This window comes from Rattus norvegicus, chromosome 18 (assembly GCF_021556685.1).
Source record: "Rattus norvegicus strain SHRSP/BbbUtx chromosome 18, alternate assembly SHRSP_T2T, whole genome shotgun sequence".
Taxonomy (NCBI): Eukaryota; Metazoa; Chordata; class Mammalia; order Rodentia; family Muridae; genus Rattus; species Rattus norvegicus.
Window position 1 is genome coordinate 29,244,225 of NC_141551.1, and position 25,351 is coordinate 29,269,575.

Consider the following 25,351-nt stretch of genomic DNA (forward strand, 5'->3'; position numbering starts at 1 on the left):
CCAAATTATGCAGTATAAGATAATAACAATGTTGCCAAAGACAAAACTATATACACTTTTAACAGGGCATTAATCTGAACATTAAGAATGTGTTTTGATATTAAAGAATTGTTTGACTTAAAACTAGAACTGTATCAATTATCCCAAAAAGACACAGGGTGGCGCTGCAGGCTAAGATTGTGATTGAAAAGCTCTAAAGTACCCGGAATCGCTTGTTGCAATACAGAACAAAAGACGCAGGCAAGAGCTTTGCAAGCACTGTGGAGCTATACAGGGTTTTGGGCAAGAATATAATGGACTAATATGAGAATAAGAGCTACACCGTGAAGTCACCTGAAGAGGAAATCAGAAATCAGTCTTTCAAAGCATTTGGGAGACTGCTACAGGATTGGATGCAAGCATGCACTTCCCCATCATGGAGAAGCTGAGGAAGATTCACCTAAACAGGCAAGTAATGCTGTTTATTTTTATGATGGCTTTGGTTCTGGTTTGCAGTGAGGCAACAACTCGATACTCTATTTTAGAGGAAACAGAAAGTGGCTCCTTTGTGGCCCATCTGGCCAAGGATCTGGGTCTGGGAGCTGGGGAGCTGGCTGCCAGGTCTGCACGGGTGGTGTCTGATGATTACAAGCAGAGATTGCTGCTGGATCCTGAGACTGGAGATTTGATTCTGAGAGAGAAACTAGACCGGGAAGAGCTGTGTGGCTCTTTGGATCCCTGTGTGCTGCCTTTCCAGGTGTCTCTTGAAAAGCCAGTGCAATATTTTCAAGGAGAATTATTGATCCAGGACATAAATGATCATGCTCCAGAATTCCCAGATAGAGAATTGCTCTTGAAAATTCCGGAAAACAGCCAGCCAGGCACACGATTTTCATTGAAATTAGCCCAGGATTTGGATGTGGGCAACAATGGGCTTCAAGAGTACAGAGTCAGCACCAACCCTCATTTTCATGTCCTCACTCGAAATAATAGTGAAGGCAAGAAATACCCAGAGTTGGTGCAGGACAGAGCCCTGGACAGAGAGGAGCAGGCAGAGCTGAGCTTAACCCTCATAGCTCTGGATGGCGGGTCTCCACCGAGGTCAGGAACAGCCTTGGTTCGAATCCTGATCATAGACATCAATGACAATGCTCCTGAGTTTGTGAACAGCCCCTATGAGGTGCAGGTTCTAGAGAGCTGTCCCCCAGACTCCCCAATCCTGACTGTGTTAGCACGGGATGCAGATGCTGGCAACTTTGGGAGTGTTTCCTATGGCTTGTTCCAAGCATCAGATGAAATCCAACAAACATTCTCAATAAACGAAACTACTGGAGACATGCGACTGAAAAAGAAATTGGATTTTGAAAAAATTAAATCTTATCATGTGGAAATCGAGGCCACAGACGGAGGAGGGCTTTCTGGGAGAGGTTCTGTGATGATAGAGGTGTTGGATGTGAACGACAATGCTCCAGAGCTGACCATATCTTCACTGACCAGCTCAGTCCCAGAAAATGCTCCTGAGACCATAATCAGCATCTTCAGAGTTGGAGACAGGGATTCCGGAGAGAATGGAAAGGCGGTTTGCTCTATCTCAGAAAACCTGCCATTCATTCTAAAATCCACTTTCAAGAATTTCTACACTCTGGTGACAGAGAGCCCTCTGGACAGAGAGAGTAGAGCTGAATACAACATCACCATCTCAGTCTCAGACCTGGGCACACCCAGGCTCACAACCCAGCACACCATAACAGTGCAGGTGTCTGACATCAACGACAACGCCCCTGCCTTCACCCAAACCTCCTACACCATGTTTGTCCGCGAGAACAACAGCCCTGCCCTGCACATAGGCACCATCAGTGCCACAGATGCAGACTCAGGCTCCAATGCCCACATCACCTACTCACTGCTGCCGCCCCAAAATCCACAGCTGGCCCTTGTCTCGCTCATCTCCATCAACGCAGACAATGGGCAGCTGTTCGCGCTCAGGGCGCTGGACTATGAGGCCCTGCAGGCCTTCGAATTCTATGTGGGTGCCACAGACCAAGGTTCACCAGCGCTCAGCAGCCAGGCTCTGGTGCATGTGATGGTGCTGGACGACAATGACAATGCGCCCTTCGTGCTCTACCCGCTGCAGAACGCCTCTGCACCCTGCACCGAGCTGCTCCCCAGGGCAGCGGAGCCAGGATACCTGATCACCAAGGTTGTGGCTGTGGACTGCGACTCTGGCCAGAATGCCTGGCTGTCATTCCAGTTGCTCAAGGCCACAGAGCCCGGGTTGTTTAGCGTGTGGGCACACAATGGCGAGGTACGCACCACCAGGCTGCTGAGCGAGCGAGATGTGCCCAAGCACAGGCTACTTCTGCTGGTCAAGGACAATGGGGACCCTGCGCGCTCTGCCACAGTCACGTTGCACGTGCTACTTGTGGATGGATTTTCACAGCCCTATCTGCCTCTGCCGGAAGTTGCTCGGAACGCCGTTCAGGAAGATGATGATGCTCTTACACTGTACCTGGTCATAGCCTTGGCATCTGTGTCTTCTCTCTTCCTCTTGTCTGTGCTGCTGTTTGTGGGGGTGAGGCTGTGCAGGAGGGGCAGAGAGGTCTCTCTGGGTGGCTGCTCTATTCCTGATGGACACTTTCCTGGCCACCTGGTGGATGTCAGTGGAGCAGGGACCCTGTCCCAAAGTTACCAGTATGAGGTGTGTCTGAGGGGAGACTCTGGGACTGGTGAGTTCAAGTTCCTGAAACCCATGGTCCCCAATGCTGGGATAGAAATTATGGAAAGTCCCCACTGCAGGGAAAGCTTTGTATTCAACTAAGTATTCTAAATGGTCCAATTAATCCTAAAAATTAATATACTTTTTGTGGGTAAGTGTAATATTAACTAGTTTTCAAAAAACTGCTACCTTGTGTGCAGGTCTCCAACAGCTCTCATTTTTCCTACTCATACTAAGCATGCTTAGGCTGTCATTATAGCACATGTTAAGTATGAGGTTTTTATGTAGTCAATGTCTTTGATGACTAATATTCTCATAACTACAAGTAACTCAAGTAACAGAATTTCTTCAAACTTTCAAAAGAAAATTTGAATTTCTCTATATAATTATGACACCTGTTTTAACTGTGTCTTTTATCGTTTTAAGGTTAGAACGCTTAGAATTTTATTTGGCCTTAGCATACTTACTTTTCCTAGATCATGTTAGATGCCTTTCAATAGAACACTCAATTGTGACACTTGTTACGAGCATCATAAATGTTAGTGTTTGATTTACGTTTGTTCCTGAAAGTGTTTTAAAAGCAATCAGGCTAAAACTTTCCATTAATTATATTTTAATAAAAATTGAAAGAGAGCATATTTTATAATTTGTCATCCCTTTCATGAAATAAAATTGTTAATCCATTGCTAAGCATGATTTTTTTTCAATAAGCAAAAATCCTAATCCAAACATCCCTAGATAATGAAGCACCAGACTCACCCTTTCTGACCTCACACTTGGCAGAAGCTGAAGCCTAAACTACGTTGCATGTTCCTGTAGCCGGCCCTGTCTTCCAATAGAAGAAACGTCTGCATTCTGACAGCCTTGTTCAGAGCTTACTATTGTGACACAATATTCTTGTCTTTCGTCATTTGGTAGCTATGAGTTCTTTGTAAAATCAGCAGTAGAATCCCCTTTACTATTTTCATTTCTTCTTTGACGTTTAACGTGGCTTCAGTTGTTTTTAACTTAAATTTCCAATCAAATGAATATGCCATTCTAGAAAATAAATACTGGCTCATGATTAAACAGAAGAGCGTTTATTGAATTATAATTGTTTTATAACTTTATAATTGTTTATTGTTTATGCTGTGTTCAGTGAATCTAGTGAGCACATTGTGTGGTTCTACCTAGCTATATTTATATTGATGTGACTGTAAAATGGTCAGTGAAGTTTAGATAAAAAATGAGGAATTGAATGGCTTTCTATAGTTGGGCATGGTGGCACGTGCCTTTAATTCCACAGAACTTGGCAGATCTTTTTAAGTTCAAAGCCTTTCCGGTCTTGAATAGTAAGCTCCAGGCCAGTCAATGTTATATAATGAGTCCATGTCTCAAAATTTAACCAGACACTGGAGCTTGTGTTGCCTTACTCCACAGAAGCCAGTGTGTAGTGTCAGAAATGGACATCACTTTACTTAGAGAGCTGCCAATCTGAGAAGGCAACAAGTCAACAGCCTCACAACCATTTCATGTCTCCCTTCCAGGCAGCAGATTATCAGGAGGAAGGTGAGGGTGAAGCACCCAGTCATTCTGAATTTAGTCTCTGAGCAGCTGGTCAGTTACATGTTTTCAGAGTTCTGATATCTTCATTTCTCTCATTGAAATCAACTAACCTCTTCCCTCATTCTGTAGATAACAAGTTCAGGATCCTCTTGTGACAGGTCCATTTAGACTTGCTGAATTTATCCTGATAACTCTTATAGAAGTATCTAGACAGGAATGGTGTGGTAGCTCCGAACAGACAATCATGTAAAAATATCAAGCTATTCATATGTGAGTTATAGGCTCCTTTTTACAACATGGAGTACACCTAGTGCCTTTATACAGACTATATATGAAAGTGCACCTACCAGTCTTCTCTGGTCTCTGCCGCTTGAAGTTTACATGAATGATCTGGTAAGAGAAACAATCATAAAAGCAGGGAAAAGGCCAGAAACCATTACTATTCAGCCACAGAAAGCATGCTTTATAATGGGCTGAGGATAAAAACCCCCGGGAATGAGAACTGGGTCCCATTGTCTATTTGCTCCCAAAGAAGTTTTCTGGGTCTGAGCAAACAACACAGGTTTGTCTGCTCACAGAGTAAATAGGCAAACTTAAGTATATTGAAGATTGAAGACCAGTTCCTTCTATCAGGGCACATACCCAGGAAAAACATGCACAGTTAAATGAAGTGGAAATTTCTGGTTTCTTTGAAGACTCAGTTGTATCTTGTGAGGTTTTACTAGAAACAGTCTTTAGAGGATGATTTTCCTGAACAGACACATGGGAGGATGTTTTGCTGAGAACAGATGTGTGATGTTTTTCTGTAAGATGCCTGGAAAAAAAGGGCATGTGATGGTTTGCTAGAGCAGATGCTGGAGAGAACATGCGATGTTTGAAAAGGGTATAAATTTAACCCAACAAACAGTGGACGATGCTGTGTGGTATTGGTTTTCCTTGCTACTCTTTGCTATCATTGGGCTTTGCTGATGATGGTCTTTGCTGACAATGCTGAATAGTATTGGTTCACCTTAACACTCTTTCTTTGCTGGTCATCATTTGTTGTGACTTCATAGAGAGAAATGCATCACAGAACTTCTGGTGGTGTTCCAGTGCCTTCTTGAAGATTCCATTGTCTCCGACCAACTGGCAGACCCTCAGGGTTTCTTCTGGATCAAACTGCTGTTACTGATTTGTGAATGGTGTTTCAAGTAGATCCGGCTACTGCTGCTGATTCCTGAGAACTGAACTGCTGATATCGAGATAAGACAGATTGAATTCATTACAAAGAACAATTTCTAAACAGATCCACATGTGCCTTTGCTCTATTAACCTTTCATTTCCACTGCCTCTAGTGGGTGGAGGGATACAAGGTATCTTAGAACATTTACACACACTTATTAAAGTAAGATTTTGAAAATATAAGCCTACAATTAAAACCCAAGAACCTGAATGCAGAGACAGAAGGACCTCTAAGAGTTCAAAGCTACATAATAGTGTTTTTCTTGCTATGTAAAAATTAGGGTTTGAGGCCTGGGACAGGAAAGAGATATCAAGAATACAAATTCTCAACTGGAAATTAAGTAGTATTTGTTGCTTATCAGTCCTGGCACTAACCTTAATTAGGCACAATGCCTGTTTGGATTAGAGTAACTTGATTAGTCATGGCTATACCATGCAAAGCTCAAAAGGATCTCCCAAAAGGGAAAATAATAGGAACTTGACCCTTGGTTAAATTTTCACATGAACAGCCAGTCTTCAGTAGAAAGATTTGATGCAAGCCCCCACTACTCAGTGACAAGAATAAACCAAGCAAGAAAGCATAACACATTTGACTTAGAAGGCTCAGATCTTAGACTGAAATATCGTATCAAAAATCAACTTAAATAATTATTTAAATTAATGAGTAGGGATATCAAGTTGGTTTGGTGGGGAAAAGGGCTTGCTATCACCAAGCCAAAACCTGAGTTTGTTCTCCAGAACCCAAAAGGAGGAAGAAGAGAACTGACTTGTGAAATTGTCCTCTTGACTTGTACACACACACACACACACACACACACACACACACACACACACAGTGTCATGTGCATTTGTGGGCTCCCAATTCTAAAACTGATTAACAACTGTTCAATATGTTTTGTGAAAGTCTATCTAGACAAATGATGTGGGAATTGCTGCTTTTGTTGAAGACTCAGTTGTGTCATGTGATTTTTTTTTCTGGAAACTGCCTTGTGAGATGATTATTTGTGGAGAACAGACATGTAGTGTTTTTCTGAAAGCTGGCTGTTGACATTCGACGTTTTGCCAGGGCCAACACTTGAGAGGACACATGATGTTTGGAAAGAGTATAAATATAACCCAACAGATGGTGGACAAGATTCTGGCATTGGTTCTCCTTGCCACATTTTGCTGGTCATGGTTCGGTTTTGATGACGCTGGTCTTTGCTGATGGCACCCTTGCATTGGTTTGACTTGCTTTCTCACTGATCTTCACTTGTCATGACTTCATAGAGAAAAATAGACCAAAGAACTTCTGGTGGTGTTCCAGCTGCTTCTTACCTCATGCTGATCAGCATAGCCTTGAGCTTTCTTCTGGATCAAATCACTGCTATACTGGTTCACTGTCTGGTGGTGTTTTCTGAGTAGACTGGACCGCTGACAATGAAGATTGGAATCACCTCAAGTAACTATTTCAAAACTGGTCCACAACCCCTGTTTCCTATTAAACTTTCTTTCCCCCCACCTCTAGTGGGTGGTGGGCTAGATGAGAAGTTGAAGCATTAAAGAACCATAATTAAAGAAAAATCTAAGCCTACAGACAAAGGTCAAAACACACCTTAGGAGAAAATAAAGTACAATATTAAAGTCAAATAGAAAAGCAAAAAATTTTCTAGCCATCACATGAAAAAAATTACTTTTAAAGAAACGTTAGAGAAATGCAGCAATGGCTTCTCAATATAAATCTCAAGACCAACAACAAATGAGTCACGTTTTTGACATCTCAAAAGAGAATTTTTGCACACTAGAATTCTATTGCTAGAGAACAGATACCCAAGAAAATGAAGTTTTCAGACAAAGAATATTAGCAATAGGAACACTGAAAGAAATATGTTATAAATACTACATTTTAAAAAAGCATTCTAAAAAAAGCATTCTAGAAGACATCATAGAATTTCAGGAAGAAAGAAAAAATGACTGAAAATGAATATTGATTGAGTGTTGATTATGCAGCCAACAAGAATAGGGAGATTAATTATTTCACAGCATTGTGGATGAAGATATATTGCTGAAATTTCTTAGGTAAGTTTTAAAGAATGATTCAAAGACTAATTGAAAGAAAATTTAATAAAAATATTTGAGTGATATAGGAACAAAACACAGGGGACAAATAATAATATACTGTAAATACAGAGAAAATGGATAGTACATAAATTATAAATGAACTAAAATCTAATTATACAACTAAAATTATCAGACTACATTTAAGAAAAATTGTAAATTACATACAACCAAATAAGTATGTATGTGCGAGGAAAGAAAACAAAAAGACTGAACATTTAAAAATGGTGTCATCCAAAATAAACCAATGTAGTTGAATTCATTGAGTCAAGAGAAAGAGACTTAAAGGGAAAAACACTGCTGATGTTAAAAAAACACTGATGTAAAGGTGAATGTATAATAATGATACACTTGTAAATATAGCAAAAATATGCTATATTAAGATGTAATGATTTCCCAGAACTACAGTTATGAAAAAGTTTAAAAATCCAGAAATTCTTTAAACTTAAATAATAGAACTCCTGAGTAAAGATAAGCTCAGAACAGAAATTTCCATAATTTTCAGCAAAATAACAATTAAGAATGAAAATATTGGAACTTAAGTGATGGGAACAGAAGGAACACATGTTCAAGGCAGCCTAGGCTACATAGCAAGAGAGCTGGTTTTAAAATCCAAAATTAAACAAACACACTAACACACTGCAGTAAAACTTGAAAGTTTAAAACCTTGATTGTATTAGAAAAATGAGTAAGTTTGATCTTGAGAAGTTATACTTGAAACAGCAAGTCAAATACAAGTTAAAAAGGAAGGGAGAGGGGAGAGAGAGAGAGAGAGAGAGAGAGAGAGAGAGAGAGAGAGAGAGAGAGAGAGCGCCCTTGAATAAAGTAGATAACAAATATTCAAGAGAGAAAATGAGTCCCCTGTTGCTTTTTTCTAGTAATTAAAACCATTTAAAATTCTTAAATGTGACAAGAAAAAAAATAAAACAATAGCTTTCAACCCTCTTCCTATTTAAAAATGAAAGGGGAAACAGTTGTAGCATGTGTCTTCAATCCCAGAACTCAGATGACAGAGACAGGTGAATCTCTGTGAGTGTGAGGCCAGCCTAACCTACATAGTGAGTTTCAGGACAGACAGACCTTCCTACAAAGATGCTGACTCAAAAAAAATGCAAGGAGTACTCTAAAGAAGTTTGTGCCAATAAAGTTGAAAACATATAAATTATCTTTCAAGCTCCACTTTTTCCAAAACTAAAGTAAGAAAAAAAACTCAAAATAAAAAATTTTAACTAGCTTTTTAAATAATTTTGAAACATAAAATGCCTAGAAATATACTGGCCATAACATGATTGCATAGGAAGCTATACAAAATTTTTGGAAAATCATAAAATCTAAATAAGTTGAGTAATGCTCACAAATTTTCACTAAGTGAAGGATTCAGTAGGTGAAAAGCTAGCTCTCCTCCAATCAATTTATAATAGCAACAAATTCTTAATGTTTCAAGACATCTCTTAATGTATATATTCCACATGAAAATACAAACAGAATAATTGCAACTTTTAAAAAGAGGATAGCATTGAAGTTACTACAACAAAGGTATAATCCCTGGAACAAGAAGTGATACTATCAACGACTCAAATCTTTTCTTCTGCAAAATATCCTATAAAGGAAATAAAGGAAAACTGTAGATTGGGGAGATGTTTCAAAAAACTTATTTCAGAGAGTATGGCTACATAATGTACACACAAATTTATAAAACTCAACAACAATGAAGAATGACATGTAAAAGTTCTCCGAACCACACAGGTGGTCAATATGCACACAAGAAGCTGTGACACATTATATGTCATTCAAGAAATGCCGGTTTAATTCTGAGGTGCCAAAACAAGACTACTAGAATGTCCAGACTGCAGAACACCAACATTGTCAAACGCTGAGGGGGAGGGGGAGCACCTGGAACTCTGATTCGTGGAAATGGGGATGACATCTGATGTAGCCACTTTGGAAGACAGTTGAATGGTTTCTTCAGCATTGAGTGTCCTCTTATTATGTGATCCAGCATGCACACTCTGCAGCGTTCATGTAAAGAAATGGAAAACACAGCTAAACAAAAATGTGAACATGTGTGTTTTTAGAAACATTTACACACATCAAAACTTAAAGTAGAGATTTAAAGATGGAGATTCCTCAGTAGAGCGGTGGATAAATACATTGTGGCAGAAGCAGAAAATCAAGTGTTTAACATCAAAAAGAGCCAACTCCTCATAAAATGGCATTGCAAGGACTTAAGTGCATGTACTTAATGAAGGACGGCAAGCTGAAGACTCCTCCTTCTCTGATTCTCACAAGACATTTTAGAAAAGGAGAGAGCCATGCTGACAGTAAAAATATCAATGATTTCCAGAAATTCAGGAAAGGTGGGGAGAAATGGGTAGATTTAAAGAATTTGGAGGCCAGGAAACCAATCTATTTGTCCAAAACTACAGAATATACAACATCAAAGGAAAAAGTAGCTTACAATTTGGGCTTGGTGGTAAAGATGTGTAAACGGGAGCTTGAGGTTGCTCAGTGAATAAGAACACTTACTGTTCTTCCAAAGGATCTGACTTTCCATTCCTAGCACCTACATTGGACAGCCTGTTAATTCTAGCTCCAGGGAATCCAGTAGTCTCTTCTGACACCTACACATATTTGTCCTACAGTAACATAGCTGTACACAAGAATAAAATAAAAATAAATCCTTTTTTAAAAATAAAGTTAGTTGGGCTGTGGTGATGCAGTTCTTTGAATCCAGTACTGAAAGGCAGGAAGATCTCTGTGAGCCCCTGTGAGCCCAGGTAGTTGATTCTGTAGGTTTTCTTGTAGTGTCCTTGACCCCTCTGACTCCTATAACCCTTCCTCCCCTACTTTAGTAGGAGTCCCTGAACTCAGCCTAGTGTTTGGCTGTGAGTCTCTGCATCTGTTTCCATCAGTTGCTTGATAAAGCCTCTCTAAGGACAATGGCTAAGCACCAATCTCACAGTACGGGTCTCAATATGGACCCATCAAAAAGTCGGCCATTCCCACCATTACCGTTCTACCTTTACAGCAGCCATCTTTCAGGCAGGACAAATTGTAGGTCAAAGGTTTGATGACCAGGTTGGTACCCCAATCTTTTCACTGGACATTTTGCCTGGCTACAGATGATGCTGGTTCAGGATCTGTAGCCCTCATTTCTCAGAGTCTTAGCTACTGTAACCCTCATAGATTCCTGGGAGGTTTCATTGCACTAGGTTTCTTTCTCACCTCTGAAATGCCAACCTCCATTCCAGTATTCTCTCCCACAACTCTCTCCCCCATTCTTCCCCCACCTGATCCCCCTGTTCCTGTCCCCACCCACCTCCAGTCCACCTTCCATGTCTATCCTATTTCATCTTCCCAGGGAGATTCATGCAAACCCTTGAGCCCTCCTTCTTCCTTAGCCTCTTTGGGTCTGTGGATTGTAGCATGGGTGTACTGTACATCTAATGTCCCCTATAAGTTTGTCTTTCTGGGTCTAGGTTTCCTCACTCAGGATGTTTGTTCTAGTTCTCATCCATTTGCCTACAAATTTTATCATATTATTTTTAACAGTAGTTTAATACTCTATTGTGTAAAAGTGCCACATTTTCTTTTTCCATTCTTCAGATGAGGAACATCTAGTTTGTTTCCATGACTGTTATGACTAAAGCTGCTATGAATATAGTTGAGCTAGTGCCCTTGTGGTGAATTATACTTTACTGCACAATTGAAATGGAAATATCTGGTTTCCTTGGAGACCCAGTTGTGTCATGTGATGTCTTCCTGGAAACAACCTTATGAGAAGATGTTTTGCTGAAGCAGACATGTGGGAGGATGTTTTGCTGAAGCAGACATGTGGTGATTTTCTGGTTGATACCCAGAAAAGGGGCAGGAGATGTTTTGCTAGAGTGGGTGCTTGAGAGAACACATTTGGAAAGAGTATAAATATAACCAGACAGAAAGTGGACCAGGCTGTGTGGCAGTGGTATTCCTTGCCTATCTTTGCTGATCATTGTTGTGATTTCATGGAGAGAACCGCATCAAAGAATTTCTGGTGGTGTTGTAGTAGCTTCTTGACACTACAAACTTGAGCCAATTGGCAGAGCTTTGGGGTTTCCTCTGGATCAAACTGCCATTCCTGATTCATGAATGGTGTTTGGGAGTGGATCAAGCGACAACTGCTGATTTGTGTCAACTGAATTGCTGATATCCTGACAATGCTGTTGGATTAGCTTCAAAGAACTGATTCTAAGCAGGTCCATGTCCTCCTTCACCCTATTAACCATTCTTTTCCACTACCTCTGGTCGGTGTATGGCTAGAAGGGAGGATAAAGCATTTAAGTACCCTTATTAAAAGTAGGTTGTGAAAAATCAAAGCCTAAACACAATAGCCCAATCCCTAGAAATAAGTTCAAAATAAATACATACATATTGCATACAATGGTGAGTATAATAATGCTCATAGCATTACCCTTTAACAAAATTCAAAACTGAACAATAACATAGTTTGCAAACTGAATCAAGGCATACATCTACAGAGGAGTCATATAAAACAATGGGGAGAAAGGGCGTTAGAAAAACTTGTCACATATAACTTCACAAATTCAACTAGCACAAGAGAGGAATAATCTATAAACCCATTTCATAAAACTCCTAAGAAAGATGAGTCATGTGTAATGGTGGCTGTCAGTAAGCTGCCTTTGTAGGGTTGACCATCAAGTAATAGCCACAGAGAGCATGGTGAATTTGGTACATTTTAGGTTTCTTTTATGTTCTGCTTGTATGAACATATTAACCATGGGACTTATTTCTGTTGTGCGCCTTCTGAATGTATTTCCTATATTACCAAAAATGTATAAAATTCAATTATTTCTGGGAAAAATTAATAAGAAACATTTAGCTTAATAAATTATAAGCCCATAAAAAGGGTTTTTTTATATTTTCAAAAGAATCCTGTTAAGATTAGTATACAATATTAACAGATTTTATTATAAATGTATTTCCACGTAGTTTTAGCCCAGCAGAGGTATGCTTAGCACTACTGATATATTTAGTATTTAGGAGATGGAATAATTAAACTACTGGTTATAGCTGTAACTCAAAACTGGTTAGAATTCGGGACTAAACTATATGCAATCACGAAAAGGGACGCGTGGTGGCGCTGTCTACTAAGAAAGAGAATTATGGGCTCTGCAGCTACCCAGAAAGCCAGGAAAGCTGGAAAACAGAGCGCTATCTACTCCCTAGAAGAAGGATTTGGGGTGTGATCTAGGGGAGAGAACTCTGCGGACAGTGAGGCATTAAAGATTAAATTCAAGGATATTTTACCAAAAGGTTTTTGTGGACTGAAACTGACTAGAAGAAGCACCGCCCTCTGGACTAAATCTCAACAATGGAGACCGCATCAGAGAAAAGGCAAGTCGTTTTCCTTACTATATTGTTGCTATTGTGGAAGTCTGACGCTGAGACAATTAGATATTCAATGCCAGAAGAAACAGAGAGTGGTTACTTAGTGGCTAATTTGGCAAAAGATCTTGGACTCAGGGTTGGAGAACTGGCCACTAGAGGGGCACGAATCCATCACAAAGGAAACAAAGACCTCTTGCAGCTGGATGCAGAGACTGGGAATTTAATCCTGAAGGAAAAACCAGATCGTGAGGTGCTGTGTAGGGCGACAGAACCCTGTGTGCTGCACTTCCAGATCATACTGGAAAATCCTGTACAGTTCTTTCAAACTGAATTGCAGCTCACAGATATAAACGACCATGCTCCAGAGTTCCCCGACAGAAAAATGCTTCTAAAAATCTCCGAGAGCGCCCAGCCAGGGACCATGTTTCCTCTGAAGGCAGCTCAGGACCCTGACATAGGGAGCAATGCTGTTCAGAACTACACAGTGAGTCCCAACCTCCATTTCCACGTCATTACTCACAGTCGCACAGATGGCAGGAAATACCCAGAGCTGGTGCTGGACAGAGCCCTGGATAGGGAGGAGCAGCCTGAACTCACTTTAACCCTCATTGCTCTGGATGGTGGAGCTCCTTCCAGGTCAGGAACCACCACAGTTCACATTGAAGTTGTGGACATCAATGATAACCCGCCCAAATTTGACCAGTCGCTCTATGAGGTGCAGATTCCTGAAAATAGTCCCCTCAACGCCTTAGTCGCCACGGTTTCTGCCAGAGATTTAGATGCTGGGATACACGGTACTGTAATCTACTCTCTGTTTCAAGGTGGTGAACTATCTCAACCGTTTGAAATAGATGAAGTCGCAGGAGAAATTCGTCTTAAAGGGACATTGGATTTTGAGGCAACTCCATATTATAACATAGAAATCGTAGCGACAGACCCAGGAGGCTTTTCAGGAAAATGCAGTGTGGCTATACAGGTGGTGGATGTGAACGACAACGCCCCTAAACTCACCATATCTTCACTCAATAGTTCCATCCCAGAAAATGCTCCTGAGGCTGTAGTTGCTGTATTTAGTGTTTCTGACCCAGATTCTGGGGAAAATGGAAGGATTGTTTGTTCTATTCAGAACGAACTTCCATTTCTTTTGAAGCCCACATTTGAGAACTATTATACTTTAGTAACAGAGAGGCCACTTGATAGAGAAAGCAGAGCTGACTACAACATCACCATCACTGTCTCCGACCTGGGCATACCCAGGCTCACAACCCAACACACCATAATAGTGCAGGTGTCGGACATTAATGACAACGCTCCTGCCTTCAACCAAACCTCATACACCCTGTTGGTCCGCGAGAACAACAGCCCCGCCCTGCACATAGGCACCATCAGCGCCACAGACTCCGACACTGGCGCTAATGCCCATATCAGCTACTTGCTACTGCCACTCTATGATATGCAGCTGGCCCTCACCTCTCTGGTCTCCATCAATCAAGAAAATGGGCAGCTGTTCGTGCTCAGGGCACTCGACTATGAGACCCTGCAGACCTTCGAGTTCAGCGTGGGTGCCACAGACCATGGCTCACCCGCGCTCAGCAGCCAGGCTCTGGTGCGGGTGGTGGTGCTGGACGACAATGACAATGCGCCCTTCGTGCTCTACCCGCTGCAGAACGCCTCTGTGCCCTGCACCGAGCTGCTGCCCAGAGCGGCAGAGCCAGGATACCTGGTCACCAAGGTGGTAGCTGTGGACTGCGACTCTGGCCAGAATGCCTGGCTGTCATTCCAGTTGCTCAAGGCCACAGAGCCCGGGCTGTTCAACGTGTGGGCGCACAATGGCGAGGTACGCACCACCAGGCTACTGAGCGAGCGCGATGTGCCCAAGCACAAGCTGCTGCTGGTGGTCAAGGACAATGGCGAGCATCAGCGCTCTGCTACAGTCACACTGCACGTGCTGCTGGTGGATGGCTTCTCACAGCCCTACCTGCCTTTGCCAGAGGTGGCGCGGGATCCCGTGCAAGATGATGAGGATGTGCTTACACTGTACCTGGTCATTGCCTTGGCATCTGTGTCTTCGCTCTTCCTCTTCTCTGTCCTGCTCTTCATTGGGATGAGGCTGTGCAAGAGGGCCAGGGAGGCTTCATTGGGCGTCTGCTCTGTGCCTGAGGGCCACTTTCCTGGCCACCTGGTGGATGTTAGCGGAACTGGGACTCTGTCCCAGAGCTACCAGTATGAGGTGTGTCTGACTGGAGACTCTGGAACTGGTGAGTTCAAATTCCTTAAACCCATGATCTCCAACTTAATGGTCCAGGACCCTGGGAGAGAAGTGAAGGAAAGTCCCCCCTGCAGGGATAGCTTTGTATTCAGTTAATGTGTGTGCTTCAGTGAATTTGTTTAAGGAGAATCTATTCCAATATGATTCTCTTAAGAAACTGAATAGCCTTACCTAAGTATTGAAACTGTAATCAAAGAGTATGCATGTCCTCCATTACCAAAATGTGTACTTCTTTCTCCATATCCACTGTACTTAGTTTTTTTTAATTTTAATAGATATTTAGGTCGCAACTTATGTTTTGCTTTAGCGCAAGTGTTACACAATAAAATTTAATGTCATCCGGTTTTGTTTTGTTTTGTTTTCAAGGTCTCACTATGTAGCTTTGGCTGTCCTGGAACTTACTATGGAGACCAGGATGGCCTCAAGCAGACACCCATCTGTCTCTGACTCACAATTGCCAGTTACTTTACCTGTTTTACCACATAATTTCAATTTTTATGGCCAAGGTGCTTGCATTTTATTTCTCGATTTAACTTTATTTTGTTACTATTGGATATTCAACATAGGATCTCTTACGTACTAAACACACCTTCTGTTAGTGGGATTTTAATTATAGCCGAAATCATTTTAGTTACTCTGAGTAGCCATGAGCATATTTGTCTTCTGAATTATAAACAATTCTTGTATTAAAATATTGAGACACTAGAGTTGTGACCTTTCTACTCTTATGAGAACCACATATGCTAGATTATCTGCATTATTTTCTCACTGCATACCTAGCACTGTTCTATAAATAATATTAATTTTAGCAACTTCCTTTGTCAATATTAAAAACACAACATTTTATGTTAATAATTTATCACCTCTGTCACTAAATAAAAGTGTTAAGAGAGTAAGACTACAATCAGTAGTAGACCATATCGGTCAAGTCATAGGTACAATTCCAAGTAACAAAGAAACACGCATACTGACAAATAACCAAGTCCTGTTTAATCATTGCTTGTCACAATCCTATTTTAAAACTAATCTGAATAACAGAAGTAACCACTGAAGTCCTCCAAAGAACCAAGACTTAAATGATCTGATTTTGTTGAATAATTTCTTTTTATTCATCCTTTTGTTCAACAAATAAAAGTGTAAATGTAGCCTTGGTGGGTCTTGTGCTAATCTCAGTTGTTCACTTAAGATCTAGAACTACTGGGTACACCTATGAAGGATAATCTTGCTTAGGTTAATTGAGGTTGGAAGAACAGCCATGGAAGACCATTGTGGGTGGCACCATTCCCTGCGCTGAAACCCTGGACTAAATGAAGAGGAGAGAGTGGGCTGAGTGAAAGGGTGCATTGCTCTCTTCTTCCTGTCTGGAGATGCAGTGTGACCAGTTGGTTCAAGTTCCTGTCTTTTACCCTCCTCATCGTGATGTAATCCTGAACTGGGAGCCAAAACAAATCTTTCCCTCCATATTTACTTTCGTTGTGGTATTTTATCATAGAAATAGGAAAAGTGACTGAGTCAGATTGCATGGTCACATGGTGCGGATATCATGTCAGAGAGTTGTGCATTCTAAGCATGCTGTTCACCTTGACACCATTTCTGGTTTATATTAATACCCACATTTCCTTTGCTTTCCCCGCAGCTTCTCTTCACCTTTCAAAAGACCCAGGGGATTTCTGGAAATTTCAGCAGTCTATTTGATCCTGAGTATTAGGGCTCAGAAATTTTCACTTCATGTTGTTTTGTAGATATGGAAAGCAAGACAGTTCCTTCAGTGGTATTTGATTAATTCCTGATTTGTTATTTGGTGCAACTTTGACATATTCTCAGTCAATTTAACTTTTCAATTGTGTTGACTACTGCAAAATATACAAAAGTATTTGTTCTTAAGTGATTTGAATTACAATGAATTTAACTGAATTATATATTGCTTTTATTCAATGACCTAAATAAACTTATTATGTGATTTCTAAGTAGGTGAGTTTGTGTGAATACAACTGCAGGAAAGCTTTGTTGAACTTTTTGCAGTATAAGAGCAATTGAGTTTGGTTTATGATCTAATGTTTGGTTTATGATCTAATGTTATATATTTTACTTTTTATGCATTCACTGCACACGCCAATGGGTTCTATATAATGAATATACATTGATTTTGTTTACCCTTTATTTGTTTTTATACCTCAAGAGTCACTCCTCTGGAGTTTAAATATTTGCATCATTCCCTGAAATAATGTTTTCTCCCTAAGGATATGATGAAACATAAAAGAACATGTCTGACCATTTCTTATCCTTGCTATGTAAGTTTTGGTTATTTGACTTCTAAACTGAAGTGAGAAAGATATAAAAGGGAGAAAAACTAAGGACTAACAAAACATATCAATAAGGCTTAAAAAATCATCAGATCCTACAACAAAAGCCTATACTCAACAAAACTGGAAATCTGGAGGAAATGGACATTTTTCTAGACAGACACCAAGTACCAAAGTTAAATCAGGATTAGATAAACCATCTAAAAAGTCCCATCACCCCTACATAAATGGAAGCAGTCACTGAAAGTCACCAAAGCAAAAAAAAAAAAAAAGCCCAGGACCAGATGGGTTTAGTGGAGAGTTCTATCAGATCTTCAGATAAGACCTAATACCAATACTCTTCAAATTATTCCACAAAATATAAACAGAAAGAACGCTATCCAATTAATTCTTTGAAGCCACAATTACACTTATACCTAAGCTACACAAAGATCCTACAAAGAAAGGGAACCACAGACCAACTTCCCTCATGAATACAGATGCAAAAATACTCACAAACAGAATCTAAGAACACATCAAAATGATCATTTACCATGATCAAGTAGGCTTCATCCCAGAGATGCAAGTATGGTTCAATATAAAAATCCATTAACATAATCCACTATATAAACAAACTCAAGAAAAAGAAGCACAAGCTCATTTCATTAGATGCTGAGAAAACATTTGACAAAATTCAACAACCCTTCATGATAAAAGTCTTGGAAAGATCAGGAATTCAAGGCCTATACCTAAACATAATAAAAGCAATATATAGCAAACCAGCCAACATCAAAATAAATGGAGAGAAACTTGAAGCAATCCCACTAGGATTGTCCCACTAGTGTGGGACAAGACAAGGCTACCCACACTCTCTCTACCCATTCAATATAGTACTTGAAGTCCTAGCCAGAGAAATTAAACAACAAAAAGAGTTCAAAGGGATAGAAAACAGAAAGGAAGAAGTCAGTATATAACTATCTACAGATGATATGATAGTATACTTAAGTGGCCCCAAAATTCCACCACAGAACTCCTACAGCTGATAAACAATTTCAGCAAAGTGGCTGGATATAAAATTAACTCAAACAATTCAGTAGTCTTGCTCTACTCAAAGGATCAAAAGCTGAGAAAGAAATGAGGGAAATTGCACCCTTCCCAATAGCCACAAATGACATAAAATATCTTGGAGTGACTCTAACCAAGGAAGTTAAAGATCCATATGACAAGAACTTCAAGTCTCTGAAGAAAGAAATTGAAGGAGATCCAGAAGATGGAAAGATCTTCCATGCTCATGGAGTGGCAGGATTAATATAGTAAGAATGGCCATCTTGTCAAAAGCCATCTACAGATTCAATGCAATCCCCAGCAAAATTCTAACTCAATTCTTCATAGAATTAGAAAGAGCAATTTCCAAATTAAAATGGAAAAGCAAAAAATCCTGGATATGGAAAACTATTCTCAACAATAAAAGAACTTCTGGGGGAATCACCATCCCTTACCTCAAGCTGTATTACAGAGCATTTGTGCTAAAATAAACCTGCATGGTATTGTTACAGAAACAGGAAGATAGATCAAGGGAATAGAATTGAAAACCCAGAAATTAACTCACACACCTGTGGTCACTCGATCTTTGACAAAGGAACTAAAAGTATCCAATGGGAAAAAAACAGCATTTTCAGCAAATGGTGCTGGTTCAACTTGAAGTCAGCATGCAGAAGAATGTAAATTGACTCATTCTTATTTTTTTGTACAAAGTTCAAATCCAAGTGGATCAAAGACCTCCACATAAAACCAGATATACTCAAACCAATAGAACAGAAAGTGGGGAAGAATACATAGGTACAAGGGAAAATTTCCTGAACAGAACAACAATGACTCAGGCCCTTAGATCAATTATAGACAAATGGGATCTCATAAAATTGAAAAGCTTAAAAAGAAGGCAAAAAAATTGAAAAGCTTTCTGTAAGGCAAAGGACACTGTCAATAGGACAAAAATGGCAACCAACAGATTGGGAAAAGGTCTTTACTATTCCTACACGTGATAGAGGGCTAATACCTAATATATACAAAGAACTCAAGAAGTTAGACTCCAGAGAATCAAATAATCCTATTAAAAATGGGGTCCACAGCTAAAGAAAAATTCTCAATTGACGAATACCAAATGGCCGAGAGGCAACTAAAGAAAAGTTCAACATCCTTAGTCATCAGGAAAATGTAAATCAAAACAACCCGGAGATTCCACCTCACACCAGTCAGAATGGCTAAGATCAAAATCTCAGGTAACAACAGATGCTGGTGAGGAAGTGGAGAAAGAGGAACACTCCTCCATTGTTGGTGGAATTGCAAGCTCATACAACCACTTTGGAAATCAGTCTGGTGGTTCCTCAGAAAATTGGACATAGTACTACCTGAGGACCCAGCTATACCACCCTTGGGCATACAGGCAAAATATTCTCCAACATATAAGAACACATTCTTCACTATGTTCATAGCAGCCTTACTTATAATAGCCAAAAGATGGAAAGAACCCAGATGTCCCTCAACAGAGGAATGGACACAAAAATTGTGATATTTTTACACAATGGAGTACTACTCCAGCATTAAAAACAATGACCACATGAAATTTTTAGGCAAATGGATTGAACTAGAAAATATCATCCTGAATGAAGTAGACCAGTCACCAAAGAACACACATGGTATGCACTCACTGATAAGTGGATATTAGACCAAAACCTTGGTATACCTAAGAAAATTCATAGAATGTATGAAGCTCAAAAAGTAAAACCAAAATGTGAATTCTTGATTTCTTCTAAGAAGGGAGAACAAAATACTCATGGGAGGAAATAAAGGAACAAAGAGAGACTGAAGAAAAGGTCATCCAGAGATTGCCCCACCTGAGGACCCATCCTTTGTGCAGCCACCAAACCCAGTCACTATTGCTCATACCAAGAAGTGCTTGCTGATAGGAGCCAGAATTGGGTGTCTCCTGAGAGGTTCTGCCTGAGTCCTACTGATACAGATGAGGATGGTTGCACCTAACCATTGGACTGAACAAGGGGACTCCATTGGAGGAGTTAGAGAAAAGACTGAAAGATCTGAAGGAGTTTGCAACATCATAGGAAGAACAACAATATCAACCAACCAGACCCTACCAGAGCTCCCAGGGACTAAACCACCAACCAATGAGTACACACGGAGGGAACCATGACCCCAGTCACATCTGTAGCAGAGTATGGTATTGTCCAACATCGATGGGAGGAAAAGTCCTTGGTCCTGTGAAGACTCATTTCCCCAATGTAGGGTAATGCCAGGGCATTTAGGTTGAGGTGGGTGGGTGGGTGGGTGGGAGTGGGAGCATCCTCATAGAAGCAGGGAGAGGGGTATGACAGGGGGGAAATGTCATAGCAGTTGAAAGGAAATACAAAAAATATTCAAGAGAAATAAAATTAAAAAATAACTCATGGATTTATCGATGAAGAATTCCCTATGTCCTTTACAGCACAAAGAATGTCTAAGGAAGTAAAATGAATAGCTCCATCATTGGGTGAATATCAGATCTTTCAATGTATACATTTAAAACACATTTTGCTGAAAATATAACTGGGATAGAAGTTGCGTGTTTATGTAATAATTTATGTATTGATTTTATAGTCATATATAATAAGATTTTATCATAAAATTATTCTAACACTCAAAAATTAATTCAGAAAAATCGTATTAGAACTTTTCGTTGATAAAAACTGAGCTTACAATTCAGGCTGTTTGTGTAAACTAAAAGTATAAAGAAACACACCAAATTTTTAATTTATAATGAAAATGATGTGCAAAAGCAAATGAGGACGCTTGGTGGCGCTGCAGGCTTAAGAGTGTCAAGAATGAGCTCTTCAGACCGCCCAGGAAGACATCTCATTAAGCCAAGAAGCAGAACTATGGCAGCTGTTTAAAGGAGACAGTAGTAAGTTAGGGTTTATGGAAGAATCGGGGAAGAAGACGTGTTCCTAATCGGATTTACTTCAGTATCTTCGTGGACCCTCACAAGTGGATTGTAAGCAACCTGAAGCAGCACCCTCTGGACTGAATCTGAACAATGGAGACAGCGCTAGCAAAAATGCCAGAGCAAAGGCAAGTCGTTTTTCTTACTATATTGTTACTACTGTGGAAGTCTGGCTCTGAGGCCATTAGATATTCCATACCAGAAGAAACAGAGAGTGGTTACTTAGTGGCTAATTTGGCAAAAGATCTTGGGCTCAAGGTGGGGAAACTGGCCACTAGAGGAGCTCAAATCCATTACAAAGGAAACAAAGAGCTCTTGCAGCTGGATGCAGAGACTGGGAATTTGCTTTTAAAGGTAAAACTAGACCGCGAGGTGCTTTGTGGGGTGACAGAACCCTGTGTGCTGCACTTCCAGATCATACTGGAAAACCCTGTACAGTTCTTTCAAACTGAATTGCAGCTCACAGATATAAACGATCATTCTCCAGAGTTCCCTGACACAGAAATGCTTCTAAAAATCCCTGAGAGCGCCCAGACAGGAACTGTGTTTCCCCTGAAGGCAGCTCAGGACTCTGATATAGGCAGCAACGCTATTCAGAACTACACAGTCAGTCCCAACCTCCATTTCCACGTCCTTACTCACAGTCGCACAGATGGCAGGAAATACCCAGAGCTGGTGCTGGACAGAGCCCTGGATAGGGAGGAGCAGCCTGAGCTCACTTTAACCCTCACTGCTCTGGATGGTGGAGCCCCACGCCGCTCAGGAACCACCACAGTTCGCATTGAAGTTGTGGACATCAATGATAACGCCCCCCAGTTTATACGGACACTCTATAAGGTGCAGATTCTCGAAAATAGCCCCCTTGATACCTTGATTGTCACGGTCTCTGCCACGGATTTAGATGCTGGTATATATGGAAAAGTGGCCTATTCTCTGTTTCAAGGCGGTGGAGATTCTCAACCATTTGTAATAGACGAAATCACCGGAGAAATCCGTCTGAGCAAAGAGCTGGATTTTGAGGAAATTAGCCATTATAACATAGAAATCGCAGCCACGGATGGAGGAGACCTTTCAGGAAAATGCACTGTGGCTATCCAGGTGTTGGATGTGAATGACAACGCCCCAGAGTTGACAATCAGGAAGCTCACAGTCCTGGTCCCAGAAAATTCCGCAGAGACTGCAGTTGCTGTTTTTAGTGTTTCTGATTCTGATTCGGGGGACAATGGAAGAATGATGTGTTCTATTCCGAACAACATCCCATTTCTCCTTAAACCCACATTTGAGAATTATTACATGTTAGTGACTGAAGGGCCACTTGATAGAGAGAACAGAGCTGAGTACAACATCACCATCACGGTCTCAGACCTGGGCACACCCAGGCTCACAACCCAGCACACCATAACAGTGCAAGTGTCCGACATCAACGACAACGCCCCTGCCTTCACCCAAACGTCCTATAACCTGTTTGTGCAAGAGAACAACAGCCCCGCCCTGCACATAGGCACCATCAGTGCCACAGACTCAGACTCAGGCTCCAATGCCCACATCACCTACTCACTGCTCCAACTCCAAGACCAGCAGCTAGCCCTCTCCTCGCTCATCTCCATTAACCCTGACAGTGGACAGCTGTTTGCTCTCAGGGCACTGGACTATGAGTCACTGCAGGCCTTCGACTTCCAAGTGGGCGCCACAGATGGCGGTTATCCTGCGCTCAGCAGTCAGGTTCTGGTGCACGTGGTGGTGCTGGACGACAATGACAATGACCCCATCGTGCTCTACCCACTGCAGAATACTTCTGCTCCTTGCACAGAGCTGCTGCCCAGGGAGGCGGAATCTGGTTACCTGGTTACCAAGGTAGTGGCTGTGGATCACGACTCTGGCCAGAATGCTTGGCTGTCGTTCCAGTTACTCAAGGCCACCGAGCCCGGGCTGTTCAGCGTGTGGGCGCACAATGGCGAGGTGCGCACCACCAGGCTGCTGAGCGAGCGCGATGTGCCCAAGCACAGGCTGCTGCTGCTGGTCAAGGACAATGGCGAGCCTCAGCGCTCTACCAGTGTCACACTTCACGTGCTGCTGGTGAATAGTTTCTCTCAGCCCTATTTGCCTCTGCCTGAAGTGGAGCATGACCCCATTCACGGGGATGAAGAGGTGCTCACGCTGTACCTAGTCATTGCCTTGGCTTCTGTGTCTTCTCTCTTCCTCTTGTCTGTGCTGCTGTTCGTGGGGGTGAGGCTCTGCAGGAGGGCCAGGGCAGCCTCTCTGGGTGTCTGCTCTGTGCCTGAGGGCCACTTTCCTGGCCATCTGGTGGATGTCAGCGGTATGGGGACCCTGTCCCAGAGCTATCAGTATGATGTGTGTCTGTCAGGAGATTCTAGGTCTGGTGAGTTCAAATTCCTCAAACCCATGATTCCCAACGTGATGCTTCAGGATTCTGGGAGAGAAGTGAAGGAAAGCACCCCCTGCAGGGATAGCTTTGTATTCAGTTAACTGTTGTGTGTGTTTCAGTGAATTTGTTTTTAGCAATTCTATTGCAATATGGTTCTCCTAGAAAAGTGAATCATTTTCTAAGTATTGACACTGTAATCAAAACATATGCATGTCCTCCATTACTAAAATTGTTTTTTCTTACATTCTTGGTATCCACTGTGATTACCTTTTCAGGCGTAATGAATATTAAGACTTTACAAAACACAATTTTTGTATATTACAACTTGTGTTTTACTTTAACTCAAGTATTACACACACACAAAAATCTATTTTACTTTACCTGGTTGTGGGTTTTTTGTTTGTTTGGTTGGTTGGTTGGCTGGCTGGTTGGTGTTTTGTTTGTTTTGCTTTGCTTTTAGACAGGGTCTCATTATGTAGCTCTGGATATCTTTGAACTCACTTTAACACCAGGCTGGCCCGAAATTGATACACATCTGTTTATCCCAGTCTCCCAAGTGCTGATACTTGACTTTTTAGTGCATAATTCCAAGTTTCTATTGCTCAGGTGTTCGCATATCTTCCACTTTATGTTATTGCTACTGTGTATTAAACATAAGAACTCTTAAATGCTAACCATACATTCTTTTAGTGAGCCTCACTGACAGTTGAAATTCCTTTTAGTTACTCTTAGTGTCTATGAACATACGTGTCTTCTGAACTACAAGCAATCACTGTATTGATACATTTGAGTTGTGAACTTTTATTCTTGTAAGAACCATATATGCTAGCATATAGAATATTTTGCTCACCACATATCTAGAACATTGGTCTATGAATTATATTAAAAATTTTAAAGCTCACTTGTAAACATTAAAGAGGTAACATTGTATATAATTTGTCATCTCTGTCACTGAATAAAAGTGTTAAGACTCTAAAAACACAATCAGTGGCTGACCATGCATGTCTGTCAGGCCCTACGTACATTTCTAAGTAACAAAAAGATACAAGCAAACCAACAATTAACCAAATTCTATTAAATAATTGCATGACACAATCTTGGTTAAAGACTAATCTGAATAATAAAAGGAACCACTGAAGTTCTTCGAAAGAATCAAGACTTTAATGATCTCATTTTGTTGAACAATCACTTTTTGTTCATCCTTGTATTTCGGAAATAAAAGTGCAAATGTAGCTTTTGTGGGTCTTGAGTTAATCTCAGTTGTCAACTTGAGATCTAGAACCTCTAACCACACCTATGAAGTATCATCTTGCTTAGGTTAATTGAGGTGGGAAGACCAGCCAAGGAGGACCACTGTGGGCAGCACCATCCACTAGGATCCTGGACTATACAAAGGGTTACAAAGAGCACAAGTGTCTGTTGCTTTCTTCTTCCTGCTGGAGAGGCAGTGTTAGCAGTTGCTTCAAGCTCCTGT

At 41.0% G+C, this 25,351-nt stretch overlaps 3 protein-coding genes across 4 annotated transcripts; all 3 read left to right on the forward strand.

Annotated features, from left to right (window-relative positions):
- The first annotated feature begins 209 nt into the window (after nucleotides 1-209).
- Pcdhb9 (protocadherin beta 9) lies at nucleotides 210-3,380 on the forward strand. Its single transcript, NM_001109390.1, has one exon. The coding sequence runs from the start codon at nucleotides 401-403 to the stop codon at nucleotides 2,795-2,797; it is 2,397 nt and encodes a 798-aa protein (NP_001102860.1). The 5' UTR covers nucleotides 210-400; the 3' UTR covers nucleotides 2,798-3,380.
- A 9,383-nt stretch (nucleotides 3,381-12,763) lies between these two features.
- Nucleotides 12,764-17,182, forward strand: Pcdhb10 (protocadherin beta 10). 2 transcript variants are annotated; one of them, XM_087592441.1, is made up of 2 exons: nucleotides 12,764-15,204; nucleotides 16,852-17,182. In XM_087592441.1, exons 1-2 carry the CDS (start codon nucleotides 12,930-12,932, stop codon nucleotides 16,908-16,910), a joined length of 2,334 nt encoding a protein of 777 aa, XP_087448567.1. In that variant the 5' UTR covers nucleotides 12,764-12,929; the 3' UTR covers nucleotides 16,911-17,182. The 2 variants fall into 2 exon arrangements, with proteins under 2 accessions (XP_087448567.1, NP_001108075.1); NM_001114603.1 differs by lacking the exon at nucleotides 16,852-17,182 and having other exon boundaries at nucleotides 12,764-15,311.
- A 4,178-nt stretch (nucleotides 17,183-21,360) lies between these two features.
- On the forward strand, nucleotides 21,361-25,109 carry Pcdhb11 (protocadherin beta 11). Its single transcript, NM_001408760.1, has one exon. The coding sequence runs from the start codon at nucleotides 21,585-21,587 to the stop codon at nucleotides 23,976-23,978; it is 2,394 nt and encodes a 797-aa protein (NP_001395689.1). The 5' UTR covers nucleotides 21,361-21,584; the 3' UTR covers nucleotides 23,979-25,109.
- Nucleotides 25,110-25,351: the final 242 nt, after the last annotated feature.

What these genes read in the sequence shown, in the direction of transcription:
- Pcdhb9 (NM_001109390.1), top strand. Translation starts at nt 401, where the DNA reads ATGCACTTCCCCATCATGGAGAAGCTGAGGAAGATTCACCTAAACAGG.
- Pcdhb11 (NM_001408760.1), top strand. Translation starts at nt 21,585, where the DNA reads ATGGAGACAGCGCTAGCAAAAATGCCAGAGCAAAGGCAAGTCGTTTTT.
- Pcdhb10 (NM_001114603.1), top strand. Translation starts at nt 12,930, where the DNA reads ATGGAGACCGCATCAGAGAAAAGGCAAGTCGTTTTCCTTACTATATTG.